General features: G+C 41.4%; 1 protein-coding gene across 1 annotated transcript in view; it reads right to left on the reverse strand.

Annotated features, from left to right (window-relative positions):
• prkdc (protein kinase, DNA-activated, catalytic subunit) overlaps positions 1–13,965 on the reverse strand; it is a 139,607-nt gene extending 125,642 nt beyond the window's left edge. The window contains exons 1-4 of the mRNA XM_020587171.1: positions 13,654–13,965; positions 7,121–7,197; positions 6,937–7,041; positions 6,254–6,328 (exon numbers count right to left, since the gene is read on the reverse strand). Of these exons, the coding sequence (XP_020442827.1) occupies positions 6,254–6,328; positions 6,937–7,041; positions 7,121–7,197; positions 13,654–13,816 (420 nt within the window). The 5' untranslated portion in view covers positions 13,817–13,965. The remainder of the gene's footprint in view (positions 1–6,253; positions 6,329–6,936; positions 7,042–7,120; positions 7,198–13,653) is intronic.
• Positions 13,966–15,005: the final 1,040 nt, after the last annotated feature.

Below are 15,005 nucleotides of genomic sequence, written 5' to 3' on the forward strand. Positions count from 1 at the left end.
TTATGTTGTTGACTTTTGGTTAGGGGCCCCTGACTCAGAAACCATTATGACAGCCACTGGATCCTTGCTGTCACATTTAGCCCGAAATGGCTTCAAGGTCTCCAAGGACAAACTGCAGATTGGGAGACCTCGAGTCTCCTTTCTGGGATGTGTGGTGTCTGCTTCTGGCCTGCATATGACTGAGTCACAGAAAGCTGATATTCTCTCACATTCTAAGCCCACCACTGTTAAAGACCATGATGCAGTTCTTAGGGCTTGTTAATTATAGCAAGAATTTTGTGCCCGATTTCACCAGCCTTGTGGCACCTCTCCATGCCATGCTTACAGAGGCGGGCTACAAGAACTATGGTTCTACTCTGTTGTGGACTCCACAAGCAAAGGAGGCTTTTGTTGCCATAAAACAGGCCTTGGCACACGCATGTGCTTCGCATGCACCTGACTACTCCCAGCCTTTTTATTTGGATGTTGATGAAAAGGACGGCACTGTGAATGCCATCCTAGTTCAAAAGGGGGAAGGAAGTAGAGGACACAACCGAAAGGTGTCGATGTACTACAGTTCTAAGTTGGACACTGTTGAGAAGAGACATCCAACTTGTGTGAGACATGTTGCTGCAATCGGTCGAGCGATACTGAAAACCTCACATATCACAGTGGGTTATCAAACTGTTGTACACACCACACATGGTGTCGGGGCATTTCTGGATTCCAAAGCTTTCACACTGTCTGCACATAGGACCCGGAACTTACAACAGTTATTGAACCAGGCTCACATACAGTTTACAAGTGAGGGAACAAACATGGTTATGCAGATGGTCGCTGAGCAAGATCATGATTGCGTGAAGAAAAAAGACACAGAGATGAGACTGCATGAGAACCTGCATAAGGAACCACTACCTAATGCAGAGGTTACACTGTACTGCGATGGTCACAGTCATCAGACTGCCACTGGCAGTCTAGTTGCTTCATACGCTGTGGTCGAGGACACAACAGGTGGCTTAAGAATACTGCAAGTTGATGTGATTCCACAGCCAAGTTCAGCCCAGATGGCTGAGCCAATTGCTCTTATAGAGGCATGTCGGTTGTCAAAAGACAAAGTTGTACATATCTACACAGATTCTGCGTACGCAATACAGGCAGTATATGTAGACTTGTGCCACTGGAGAAGAGAAGGTTTTGTGATTTCATCTGGTTATCCGGTAAAACACTTGCAGCAGTTACTGGAATTAGAGCAAGCATTGTTGCTACCAAAGCAGGTGGCAATTATTAAGTGCAAGGGACATCAGAAAACAAAGAATCTGATAAACAGAGGTAATAATGCAGCTGATTTGGCTGCCAAGGTAGCAGCTGGATATCAGGTAGCTCAGGGAGCTATGAAAGGGATCCAAGACCTAAGGGGTCAGAGCTTTGGAAGCTCAGTACGGAAATGGATCCTGGACCAACGAGGTCAGAGCTTTGGATGCTCAGTACAGAAATGGATCCAGGACCTAAGGGGTCAGAGCTTTGGAAGCTCAGTACAGACAGGATCCAGACCTAAGGGGTCAGAGTTTAAAGAGCCTAGGACAGGCACTCAGGAACCAGAAGGTCCAGCTCAGGGAGCTAAACAGATGATTCAAGACTCTGCAGAAGGGGGTCATGTTTGTGAGAAAGAGCTGAGCTTGCAGACTATTAGGGAAATAGAGAATAAAGCTGCTCCTACTGAAAAGCAGGTGTGGCTAGGCAAAGGGGTGTCTAAGGATCAGACAGGACTGTGGAGAAACCACGAAGGTAAAAATAGTAGCCCCGGCAGGACTACTTAGTTTGCTGTGTCAAGAGGCGCATGGCAGAAGACACTGAGCGAGCTCCAAGATAAATAGTCTGATCTCAAAATTGGTGGCATCCGCATTTGAGGGATATCACCAAGTACTTTGTTGCAACATGTGAGACGTAATCAGTTCAACCCCAGAGCCGCGCTGAAGGTGGAGCTAGGGGGATTTCCAGTTCCTGATGCTCCCTGGAAAGAGATTGTTGTTGATTTCACAGATACTGGAGCTGACTAAAGAGTTGAAGGAAAACAATATTTACTTGTCTGTGTGGATCCAGTTTCCAAATGGGTAGAGGCTGTACCCACGAAAACAGAGACAGGTAAAGAGGTAATGAAGTGGCTCACTAGGGAAGTGATCCCCCGGTTTGGGGTACCTGAGATTATCAGATCTGATAATGGAACAACCCCTCTTCAAACGTTGATCTTCGTCTGGTTGAGCAGATGTTTGGGATAAAACATAAGTTTGGGGCTGTCTATCATGCAGCCTCTCAAGGGCTTGTTGAGCGTGCAAACAGAACTATAAAAGAAGGGATCGCGAAAGTCTGCGCAGACACTAACTTAACCTGGGTTGAAGCTCTACCTAGTGTATTGTTCAACCTCAGGTCCACTCCGAATGCAACGCTTAATGTAAGCCCACATGAAATCCTGACAGGGAGGAAGATGCCCTGTCCTCTAACTGTTATTCCTAAAAATTCAACACCTCTTCTTTTGCAGCATGCTGACATGAGTGAGTATGTCAGATGATTGAACAACGTGGTGATGAGTGTCTTTGAACTGGTTATTGAAATCCTGTGCAGGGACCAACCTTAGGAAACAACACCAGTTGCAGTGGACAGCTGGGTCTATCAAAAAGTGCATAAACTTCACCCTTATAGGGTAGCGGTAGCTACCACACACACACTGTGTTAAACTGTGGCTCACTGAGAACAAGTTAAGTAACTGGATCCATAAGACACATTGTTCTCCAGCTGAGGATCCACTGGACAGACAGTGAATGAGGTCAGGGCTGATTTAAGAAGCTCATTGCCTCAGTTGATATACAATCCTGTAAAAACAGAGCCACAGTTAGAAGAGGATCTATACTAGTATAATATTTATCAGAGACCAAAAACGTTGACAGGGACAGGAGACAAAATGCCTAGTCCGGCAAGTTTAGGCAGTTGTCCTGGTATGGTTCTCTGTGTACTGGGCCTCATTAGCCTAGTTATAGTGATACACATATTTTGGTGGGAAACAAGGTCCCACATACACCATGAGAAAAGAGGTAATGTCCTGGTTCCACCAGAGTTGGTTTTTAATTTGGGTAAAACTTCCACTTTAATGGTAGATGCATTTGACATTCTTGACTGCTCTGGGTGGCCACAGCAAGAGCAATTAAGACAGTTTGATAAATACATTTGTATACTGTTCTATGTCCGTTTTAATGTTCAAAGTCTTACTAATTTTACTAATCTCACTAATCTCACCAGAGATTTATTTGATGGGTTTCAGGAGCAACTGGCAGCCACTTCTCTTATGCCGTATCAGAACAGATTGGCATTAGACTTCATTCTGGCTGAAAAAGGGGGCGTTTGTGCTATGATTGGGCAACAGTGTTGTACTTACAGCACATTCCTAATAACACTTCTCCTGATGGCTCCATTGCTAGGGCCCTGACAGGGTTAAAAATCTTATCAGAAGAGATGGCTGACCATTCAAGAATTAAAAATTACATAGATGATTGGTTTGATAAAATTTTTGGCAAGTGGAAAAATTTTGTGGTTTCTTTGCTTACATCTTTTGTGGCAGCAGTTACTTTGCTGACCCATTGACTCCTGCCTATACCAATCTCCATGAGAAACTATGCCCATGATCTCACTGACTGAGCCCAGTGAGTCTGAGATTGAAGAAGACCCCTCAGACGGGAAAGAAGATCGTGACCTCTCTTCATACTATTGGTAAGGGTTAACACATACCCACATATATTCTTGCATACACGTAGGTGGTGTGGACTCATAGGTGTGATTGATTTTGATTACTGGGTAGAATTTTGTGATAAATGTGTGATACTGGAAGAAGATCTTTAGTCTCCAGCATAATGGATTCCTCCTGCAAATGTTATGATTAACCAATGATTGTTTGCTACATGTTGTTTAGACATTTTCCACGTTTTTGTCTGAAAAATGCTATAATTGCAATGAATACTCAGCTTTCACATAGCAGCTTACATATAAGACCACTTCAATGAAGAATCAGCTTACATGCCATTGTTTTATGTTATTATTTCAGATTTTGCCGTAGGTACTCAGCTCTGGGCTTTCCTTGGAGGGGGTGGTAAGGGGGGCTGTCACTCTGATGAACACTTAACCAACGACGGTATGATTGAACAATAACCCTCAGTGAAATACCTGTATATATACATTGTACTGATTATACAGTCTCGTACAGGTCTCTGGTTTTAAGTACTCTATTTTTATCCCTATTTATCTCATTTCAATGAACATTCCTTTGTTGTCTGCATTGTTTACTGTCTGTGCTGCTTATTCTGCATTGTTTGCACTGTTTGTTGCTGTCAATACTGCTTATTTTGTTGTATTACACAACCTTATGCTCTTTTACTGTTTGCACATTGAGAGCTGATGTACCAGAGTCAAATTCCTCATGTGCCCATCACACCTGGCCAATAAAACTGATTCTGATTCTGATCTCAGCGAGACTCTCCCACGACCTCATGAAGAGGAAGGTCCGTTGTTAGATATTAACTGTGTGAGACATTGCAACTTCAGGCATTAACACTTCACTGTGCACACAAGAATGTATATTGTAGAAAACACTAGTATCTTTATACACTATATGGAATATTAAGGTTGCTATATGATTACAGCACAAGCACTGTTTGGAAATCCTTATCTTAATATGACACTGTTTTGGAAATAAAAGTGTGGCCTTCATTTGGTCATAGTATGTTCACTTATGTACTTATGGGGAAAGTCTCCATGTATAGCCTTCACTACATGGTGTGTGCTTTTGAGGAGCTGCTGCTCCAGGGCAGTTACCATGGTTACGCTGTATTAGACTGTTTGAAGACACTGTAACTGAAAGCACCAATATAGTCTTATGCACTTAAATGGAATGTAACTTTCACTGAGTTTGAAGTATGAGCACTGTTTTATAACTGAACTGAACAAGAATGTAACCTTTAACCATGTTTTAATTAACTACAATGTGTATCCACTCTAAACACTGTGATGTGCTCATGAGAGTGATGCTCAGCACTGCTTCACATGGAGGGAGTCACAGGAAGGAGCAGAATGATTGAAATCAGTGGACATAAGATGTCTGGCTACACTCCACTGTTTTACATTTAATGAACTGATAAGGACAAGTTTTAACTTTCTCAGCATTACTGAGTGTTCATGTAATCATTATGTGTATGTGTGCCTTTGATCACAGAAAAAGTACCTTGGTTTTAGGGAGGAAGACTTAACTGTCATGAGAGAAGCACTGTGTATGGTGGGATAGAACTTTGGTTGAGTGTTGATTGATCTCAGCTGCATCCTAAGGAATGTAAGGAGGCGGGAAGAATAGTATATAATACACAATGTTAGAAAGATCAGATCAGATCTTGGCTGCTGCTGCCTGTGATCTCCAGATGCGCATCTGTGAATAAAGGTAATTATAATAAGTGCACTTTGGTATTTTGTGATATTCTGTGACTGAATATTCTGTCCATCATCTGGAATCCGATGAGGAAGTGGTAGACTTCCGACACCGTCTATAACAGAAACCATCCCTACAGAGCAGGCTCAAGGCGGTTACAGTGTTCATCTTAGGAGTGTTACTATACCATTTTATTAATTTTTATAGCAAGAAAATAACAATCAAGTTGTCAGATATGTGGCCAATCAATCCTAGTAACACCCCACTGACAAACCAGCCAGCTCTACTTAGCAGGCAGAGCTGTAGCATCGCCCTCGTCATGTTCAGTAACCTACAGGCTATCAGAAAAGACGTCCGACGTGGCGGTTCACGTAATGTAACAGTTGGTAACAATGGCTTGCGGCCTCTGTCACCATAAACTTTACCCTCTGTAAAACACATGAGAGAAGTGTCACCTACTATTACAAAAGAATGAAGAACAAGCAACTGGTGTCATCACATTTAAACTTCCGGGTTTGTCAGTAGCAAGATCGCCACAAAGTAGTGATGAATTTCTCAGACCAACTGGTCTTCAGTGTTTATGTTTGGTATCACCTCAGCTCGCCTGCACCCGCAACAGAGGTGATAGCAAAAATAGTACCAAGTACTATCCCCAACATTTGACTGATATAAAAGCAAATAAGGTGAGTAGAGTCAAGTCAGGCTGAGCCAGTCCCAGGCGGTGGAAAGGGGGCTTCTCTCAGGCCGTGGGCAGCTCTCGGTGCTCACCGAGCAAACTGGGCTTATGTTAAACAAAATGAACCAGAGACCAACCTTAATAAGCAGCTCCAGCACTGGAGTCCTGCATTTAGCTACTTTATCCTTTGTGTAGACAGCGATGCAAGTGTCCTGCAGTGGAAACAATTGAGAGAACAAACATCATAATTATTTTGTGGACTGTGTCATAATGTGTGTGCTTTGACTATTGTGAACAAATCCATCCCGATCTGTAAAGCTACTGCTCAGACACTGGAACAACCCTTATTTTTAATTAAACATCACATCATTATTTATTCATATTCTGGTCATACATTCATTATGTAACTATAACTGTCCAGGTTACGATGAGCATGTCATTTTTATGAGCTTAATAAAGGTTTTCCACCAAAGAGGGTCGCTTGTGTCCTTGCTCATGCCTCCACCATGCAGCCTCCTCACTCTTCAATCCTCTGAAATAAGGGAACTAAAACATCGTCCACGATGGAGGACCAGAACAATTCCCAAGTCACTCAAAGAGCAATTTGAAATAAGATAAGTCAATGAGAAGCAGCCAGTGAGACTAGTTATGAACTAGTCAGTCCTAGTTTTACCTTGAGTACATGAACACATCGTTATATGTAATTCTCTTTAGCTCTAACTTGAAAGGTTTCACTTTCCATTGTACACAACCGGTGTCTAACTGGTATTTAATTGTATAAAATCCTAAACATTTATCTTTGTAGAACAACAGAACTTACTCGTATGTCAATGGCATAAGTCTTCTCCCAGCCTTTGACTCCTGGTGAAACCCTGTCCAAGAATGCCTCTAAAAAACATATGATCTCCACTCTGGTGTCCCGGAGCTGGAAGACAGACGTTTGTCTCAAATAAAAACTTTTCAGGGTTCTGGATTATCATTTGTTGACTGTTCTTTACACCTACCTCATCTAACTGCATGGACTTCCTGAGGAAGCTGAGCAGTCCGTAGTCTTTGGAGAGCAATAAGGAAGTCTGTAAAGCTTCAGGAGGCAAAGACAGAATTATATGACATTTTTAATATTTATTATTTGGGATGGGACAATATATTAAAATTCAATATATACAAAAATGTCACAATATGTATTGTTTTGTCTAGTAATATATACAGTGGTGTGAAAAAGTATTTGCCCCCTTACTGATTTCTTATCTTTTTGCATGTTTGTCACACTGTAATGTTTCAGATCATCAAACAAATTTAAATATTAGTCAACGATAACACAAGTAAACACATCATGCAGTTTTTAAATGAAGGTTTTTATTATTAAGGCAAAACAAAATCCAAAACTACATAGCCCTGTGTGAAGAAATGTTCGCCCCCCTGTCAAAACATAACTTAACTCTGGTTTATCGCCCCTCAGTTCAATTTCTCTAGCCACACCCATGCCCGATTACTGCCACACCTGTTCGCAATCAAGAAATCACTTAAATAGGACCTGCCTGACAAAGTGAAGTAGACCAAAAGATCCTCAAAAGCTAGACATCATGCTGAGATCCAAAGAAATTCAAAACCAAATGAGAAAGAGAATAATTGAGCTCTATCAGTCCGGAAAAGGTTATAAAGCCATTTCTAAAGCTTTGGGACTGCAGCGAACCACAGTGAGAGCCATTATCCACAAATGGCGAAAACATGGAACAGTGGAGAACCTTCCCAGGAGTGGCCAGCCGACCAAAATTACCCCAAGAGCGCAGCGACAACTCATCCAAGAGGTCACAAAAGACCCCACAACAACATCCAAAGAACTGCAGGCCTCACTTGCCTCAGTTAAGGTGAGTGTTCATCACTCCACCATAAGAAAGAGACTGGGCAAAAATGGTTTGCATGGCAGAGTTCCAAGACGAAAACCACTGCTGAGCAAAAAGAACATAAAGGCTCATCTCAGTTTTGCCAGAAAACATCTTGATGATCCCCAAGACTTTTGGGATAATACTCTGTGGACAGACGAGACAAAAGTTGAACTTTTTGGAAGGTGTGTGTCCCATTATGTGTGGCGTAAAAGTAACACCGCATTTCAGAAAAAGAACATCATACCAACAGTAAAATATGGTGGTGGTAGTGGGATGGTCTGGGGCTGTTTTGCTGCTTCAGCCCCTGGAAGACTTGCTGTGATAAATGGAACCATGAATTCTGCTGTGTACCAAAATATCCTGAAGGAGAATGTCCGGCCATCCGTTTGTGACCTCAAGCTGAAGCGAACTTGGGTTCTGCAGCAGGACAATGATCCAAAGCACACCAGCAAGTCCACTTCTGAATGGCTGAAGAAAAACAAAATGAAGACTTTGGAGTGGCCTAGTCAAAGTCCTGACCTGAATCCAATTGAGATGCTGTGGCATGACCTTAAAAAGGCAGTTCATGCCCGAAAACCCTCCAATGTGGCTGACTTACAACAATTCTGCAAAGATGAGTGGGCCAAAATTCCTCCACAGCGCTGTAAAAGACTCATGGCAAGTTATCGAAAACGCTTGATTGCAGTTGTTGCTGCTAAGGGTGGCCCAACCAGTTATTAGGTTTAGGGGGCAAACACTTATTCACACAGGGCTTTGTAGTTTTGGATTTTGTTTTCCCTTAATAATAAAAACCTTCATTTAAAAACTGCATGATGTGTTTACTTGTGTTATCTTTGACTAATATTTAAATTTGTTTGATGATCTGAAACATTACAGTGTGACAAACATGCAAAAAGATAAGAAATCAGTAAGGGGGCAAATACTTTTTCACACCACTGTATCATGAGGTCTCCAAAAACCAGTGAATTTATGTTTTTTGTAAATACAATAGCCTAACAGATCATAAGTACATATTTCTGGTTGTTCTTTACAGAATCAAACCAGTGGTAGAAAAGGGGAAAACCAGAGGAATAAATCATCAGTACTCCGGCAGCTAGTCATACATTTGTGTTACTGAATTTTTAACTGTATCGTGACTGAATCAAATCATATACAATACATCGTGCATCAAATCGTATCAAGAAAAAGTCACATCATCCAATCCCTAATTATTATTACATAATTCTTACTAGAATTGCAACAATTAGGTTGATTAATCGATTTGCTGATCATCAGAAAATTAAATACCAACTAATTTGATAATCAACCATTTCATTTATCAACCAAAAATCGGTCTTCAAGTCTACAATCAATCTTTACTGCTGATACAGTGCTGCCAAGTATGGTGAGTGGCAGTAAGGTGGGAGGGTTCTTCCTGAAGGCCACTGTCATCTCCACTGTTTTGAGGGTTGAAAGATATTACCCAGTCCTTTTAACCAGGAACTCAGAGAGATGAAGCGGACCACTTGGATATATAAAAAATAACCGTGCTGGTTTATTCAAAGGATCACAGGTAAAATTAACATTACACGTCCAGATCTCTTCCACCTCCGACCTGCACGCAGGCAGACGAAGTATGAAAGACCCTGAACCATAATGCCTATACAATTTTATCACTTGGTTGGTATAAGCTCTGTTTTTGTACAAAGCTCCTTCCGGCTCTTTTAAACCAAAGCTCCTTCCGGCTCTTTTATTATTGTGTGGATGCGTATGCACTACTACTATAAACTATAAATATTTCAATTATAGATGAAATTGTCATAAGGGTTAATATTTGAAGTCATAGTTTATTTAAGTGGGGTCTCATTCATGGAACTCAAAGTCTTCAGCATATTCAGGGCGATCTTTCAGCAATTCGCATCCACACATGCATTTTCGACAGGAAATGCAGTTTTCTAGTTATTCTTATTATTCTGGTTTCTTCCATCCGATTTTTGGCACAATTTTTTCAGCATACTTTCAGCTATGAAAACCATTCAGGTATCGACATGTTCAGCTTTTTAAGGACATTTATGCTATTATTTTTCTTGTTTCTAACCTTTATACTTTTTAAACTATTTAGTGTCTTTCAGCAAAATTTTGCCCATTCAAATGAATGGGGAAATTCTACTTCAGCATTCTTTCAGCTATTTCAGGTATCAAAATGTTCAGCTCCTCAAGGACATTCATGCTTCTCTTCAGGATTTTTGTAAACCTTATACCTTTGAAATATTTAGCTTTATTCTGAAAATCTTGCCCCATTCAAGTGAATGGGAATATCCTACTTCAGCATATTTTTGGCTATCAAAATGTTCAGCTCCTCAAGGACATTCATGCTTCTCTTCAGGATTTTTGTAAACCTTATACCTTTGAAATATTTAGCTTTATTCTGAAAATCTTGCCCCATTCAAGTGAATGGGAATATCCTACTTCAGCATATTTTTGGCTATCAAAATGTTCAGCTCCTCAAGGACATTCATGCTTCTCTTCAGGATTTTTGTAAACCTTATACCTTTGAAATATTTAGCTTTATTCTGAAAATCTTGCCCCATTCAAGTGAATGGGAATATCCTACTTCAGCATATTTTTGGCTATCAAAATGTTCAGCTCCTCAAGGACATTCATGCTTCTCTTCAGGATTTTTGTAAACCTTATACCTTTGAAATATTTAGCTTTATTCTGAAAATCTTGCCCCATTCAAGTGAATGGGAATATCCTACTTCAGCATATTTTTGGCTATCAAAATGTTCAGCTCCTCAAGGACATTCATGCTTCTCTTCAGGATTTTTGTAAACCTTATACCTTTGAAATATTTAGCTTTATTCTGAAAATCTTGCCCCATTCAAGTGAATGGGAATATCCTACTTCAGCATATTTTTGGCTATCAAAATGTTCAGCTCCTCAAGGACATTCATGCTTCTCTTCAGGATTTTTGTAAACCTTATACCTTTGAAATATTTAGCTTTATTCTGAAAATCTTGCCCCATTCAAGTGAATGGGAATATCCTACTTCAGCATATTTTTGGCTATCAAAATGTTCAGTTCTTCAAGAACATTCATGCTTCTCTTCAGGATTTTTGTAAACCTTATACCTTTGAAATATTTAGCTTTATTTTGAAAGTTTTCCCTGATTCAAATGAATGGGAAGATTTCAGCATACTTTTAGCTACTTCAGTTAGCATAATGTTCAGCTCTCTCAGGACATTCATGCTTCGACTCAGAATTTTTTTACACTTCACACTTCTGAAATATTTAGCTTTATTTTGAAAATTTTCCCCCATTCAAAATAACGGGAAATTGTACTTCAGCATACTTTCAGGTAGATACACCTTACAGGTGTCAAAATGTTCAGCATTTTCAGAGCGATCCTTCGGCACACAGCATCCACACGTATTTTCGACAGGAAATGCATTTCTCTAGTTCAGACATTGTTCTCCTGCATACTATTTCGCCACCAGATGGTACTAAACCGAGCCTTTGAATGAATCAACGAATGCTCGATACAAATGATGAAGTGGTTCGATACAGGTGTCATGGTGTCAATTGGACATCACTACTCATTTTCTTTGTTATATATAACAGGGGTTTATACAGTTGGTCAGACAAAATAAGTTGAACATTTTATAGTCTGCACACCTAGTCACTTAATTGGGAAAATAGCTACTAGATCAAAAGACAATAAAAGTTGTTGCCCTTCTCCTTACAATGCAGTGCATTCATCATGATACCAACGTAACAGTCTGCAGAATACCAGTGAATTTAAAAAATAATGACATACATGACATGTACAATATTAAAGCTTCTGTTACTGCGCCGCTGGCATCTAGACACTAGGCTGAAAACAGCAGTTGGGCAGTCAGGGGAAGCATAAGAGAAGAATTTGTGCTTTAGAGTGCAGTCTATAGGCTCGATAAGGATTTATTAGCAGAAACTGGCTGTAGTGTGCACAATTATACATTCATTAATGTGTAATGAGATGATAGTGGACATGAGGGAGAGAAGATCTTATCAGCGACTGTTCATCTGGGGGCTCGAAGTGGAGAGGGTGAGCAGCTTCAAATACCTGGGTGTCCACATCAGTGAGGACCTCATTTGGACACTCCAAGCCTCCTGAGGAGGCTGAGGAGGTTTGGCATGTCACCTAGGCTCCTTTGCAACTTCTACAGCTGCATTGTCAAGAGCATCTTGACCAGCTGCATTGCTGTCTGGTATGCCAGCACTACTGCTGTGGACCACAAGCGCCCGCAGCAGTGCTCTGCAGCAGGTGGTTTGGTGCCTACTACAGCAGTGGTCCCCAACCCCCGGGCCGCGGACCGGTACCGGTCCGTGGATCAATTGGTACCGGGCCGCACAAGAAATCATTAATTATTTCCGTTTTATTTATTATCTGAGTCTGAACGATCTTTTATTTTGAAAAATGACCGCATTCTCTCGGTTACATCTCAGTCACTTGAGCCAAAACTGGCTTACTTGTGCGACATATTCAGCCTGCTCAATGAACTCAATCTGTCACTTCAGGGGAAAATGACAACTGTCTTCAAGTTGACAGATAAAGTAGCTGCATTTAAAGCCAAACTGGATTTGTGGGGACGGCGCGTCAACAGAGGCATTTTGGACATGTTTCAAACATTAGCGGGGATTTTGGGTGAGACTGAGCCAGAGCCTTCATTCTCCCAGCTGGTGCACGATCACATGTCTTTGCTTTTAAAAGAGTTCGAGCGCTACTCCCCAGCCACAAAGGACCCACGAACTGCCAAGGAAGGGATCCGCAACCCATTTGTCAACAAACCAGGTGAATCCAGCAGGTCTGTGCAAGAAGAAGATCAACTGCTGGAGATCGTAAATGTCGGCGGCCTTAAAAGTATGTTCGAGACAACAACTCTGCCGGTGTTCTGGATTAAAAATACCGAGATCGCCACCACAGCACTGAAAACCCTGTTGCCATTTCCGACATCCTATCTGTGTGAAGCGGTTTAGATAATAGAGAAAGAAATGTGGAATTGCTGGTTCTTGTTATTTATTTATTTTTCCACGTGAATTTTTTAATGATTTATTTAGGGGGCAGGGAGGATGTTACTAGAGACTTTGAGACTTTATACTCATGTTATGTTGTTGGCGCAATGTTACGAGGAAGCTGCTAATAAAGTTGCATACGAGTACACAGTGGATTCACGTTTATTATTATATTTACATATTTACAATATAAACAATCTACGTAACCCCCCCGGTAAAATTGTCAAGCGTTGACCGGTCCGCAGTGATAAAAAGGTTGGGGACCACTGTACTACAGGACGTAACGTGCGGGCGCCACAGCTCAGTAAGGTTCTGATGGAAACCTTGAGCGTCCTCAGAGACTCGCAGAGATCTGTGAGCGTCCTCAGAGACTCCGTTGGGGTTTATACTGTGTTTCACTGGGCGTTCTGGCGGCTCATATCATACAACTGAATAGGCTGCAGACGTTACTGAAACACCCCGTTTTCTGCACAACTAAGTGATGAGTTGCTTCTAAAATCCACAGAGCTCCTCGTCCTGCAGACTGCAAACACTAAACTGCCAAACTAAAGGAGTCTGACACGGACATGGTCCCGAGGAGAAACCTACGGGAGGATTTGACGGACTTCCGTGTCTCTTACCAAGTTCACTCTCGTTCGGCGTTGGAAGCCACTCTTGTCCCAGGTCACGCACAATATCGTGGCATTTCAAAGCTGCAGCTCGAGCATCTTCGTCTGAAAGCGACTCGTGAAGTTTTAAAAGAAGAACGTGAATCCCCGCGGCAGCGCTACTGTGGGAGGACATACCTGAACCAACGTTACGCTAACATCAGCACTAGCTAACAAGCACAGGCAAACGACTGTTTCTGAATACGTACAAATCCAATTGTTACTTTGGCAAGTGCGAAACACGTCCTCTTCCTCTCCTCTAGTCGTAGTTCCTCTTCTTCTCCTCTAGTGTTAACGGCGGATCGCAAACCGACATAAGGTTTCTGCCGCCACCTACTGCACCGGAGTGTGTCATCTCAGGATTTTATGTACATCAAGTAAAAAGAACCGATATCTTTCTTTCTACACATTTTTAACTACACTACTAATCGAAAGTTTAAAAACACCTGCATTTTCCCAGCTGTTATTTATGTAATTCAACAGCCCAACACATTTCTTTTACAATTAACATCAGATATTGTTGGGGCAGACAGCAAGTTGGAAGGTTGCCTTGTTTTCACTCTTCACCTGGGAGGTTTGGACAATGTGCTGCCATTCCATCATTTGAAGCCGACCATCTTGTTCTTTCCTTATGCACAGCCTGGACATACTTTTTTACATGCATCCTGTACAGGTATGTGCCAAAAAATTAGAATATCGAGGGAAAGTCCATTTATTTCAATAATTTGTTTCAAAAAGTGAAACTTGTATGTTATATTAGTTCACTGCACACAAAGTGAAATATTTCAAGCCTTTATTTGTTTCAATTTTGATGATTATGGATTAAAGACAAAAAAAACCCAAATCCAGTATTTCACAAAATTAGAATATCATGACAAAGTTCAACATTGTAGGCTCCCTGTGTCCCATTCTAGTCAGCTAATTAATGCAAAACACCTGCAAAGGTTTCCTCAGCCTTGAAATTGTCTCAGTCTGGCTTAGTAGGCTTCAGAATCATGGGGAAGACTGCTGACTTGACGGTTGTGCAGACGACCATCATTGACACCCTCCATAAGGAGGAAAAGTCTCAAAAGGCAATTGCAAAAGAAGCTGGATGCTCACAGAACGCAGTATCAAAGTATATTAACAGAGTGTTAAGAAGAAGGGAAGAATGTGGCCGGAAAAGGTGCAAAAGTGACAGGGATGACCGCAGCCTTGAGAGGATTGTCAAGCAAGGGCGATTCAGAAATCTGGGGGAGCTTCATAAGGAGTGGACTGAGGCTGGTGTCAGTGCATCAAGAACCACCACATACAGACGTCTGCATGACATGGGCTACAGTTGTAGA

Source organism: Monopterus albus, unplaced genomic scaffold (genome assembly GCF_001952655.1).
Source record: "Monopterus albus unplaced genomic scaffold, M_albus_1.0 scaffold442.1, whole genome shotgun sequence".
Classification (NCBI taxonomy): Eukaryota; Metazoa; Chordata; class Actinopteri; order Synbranchiformes; family Synbranchidae; genus Monopterus; species Monopterus albus.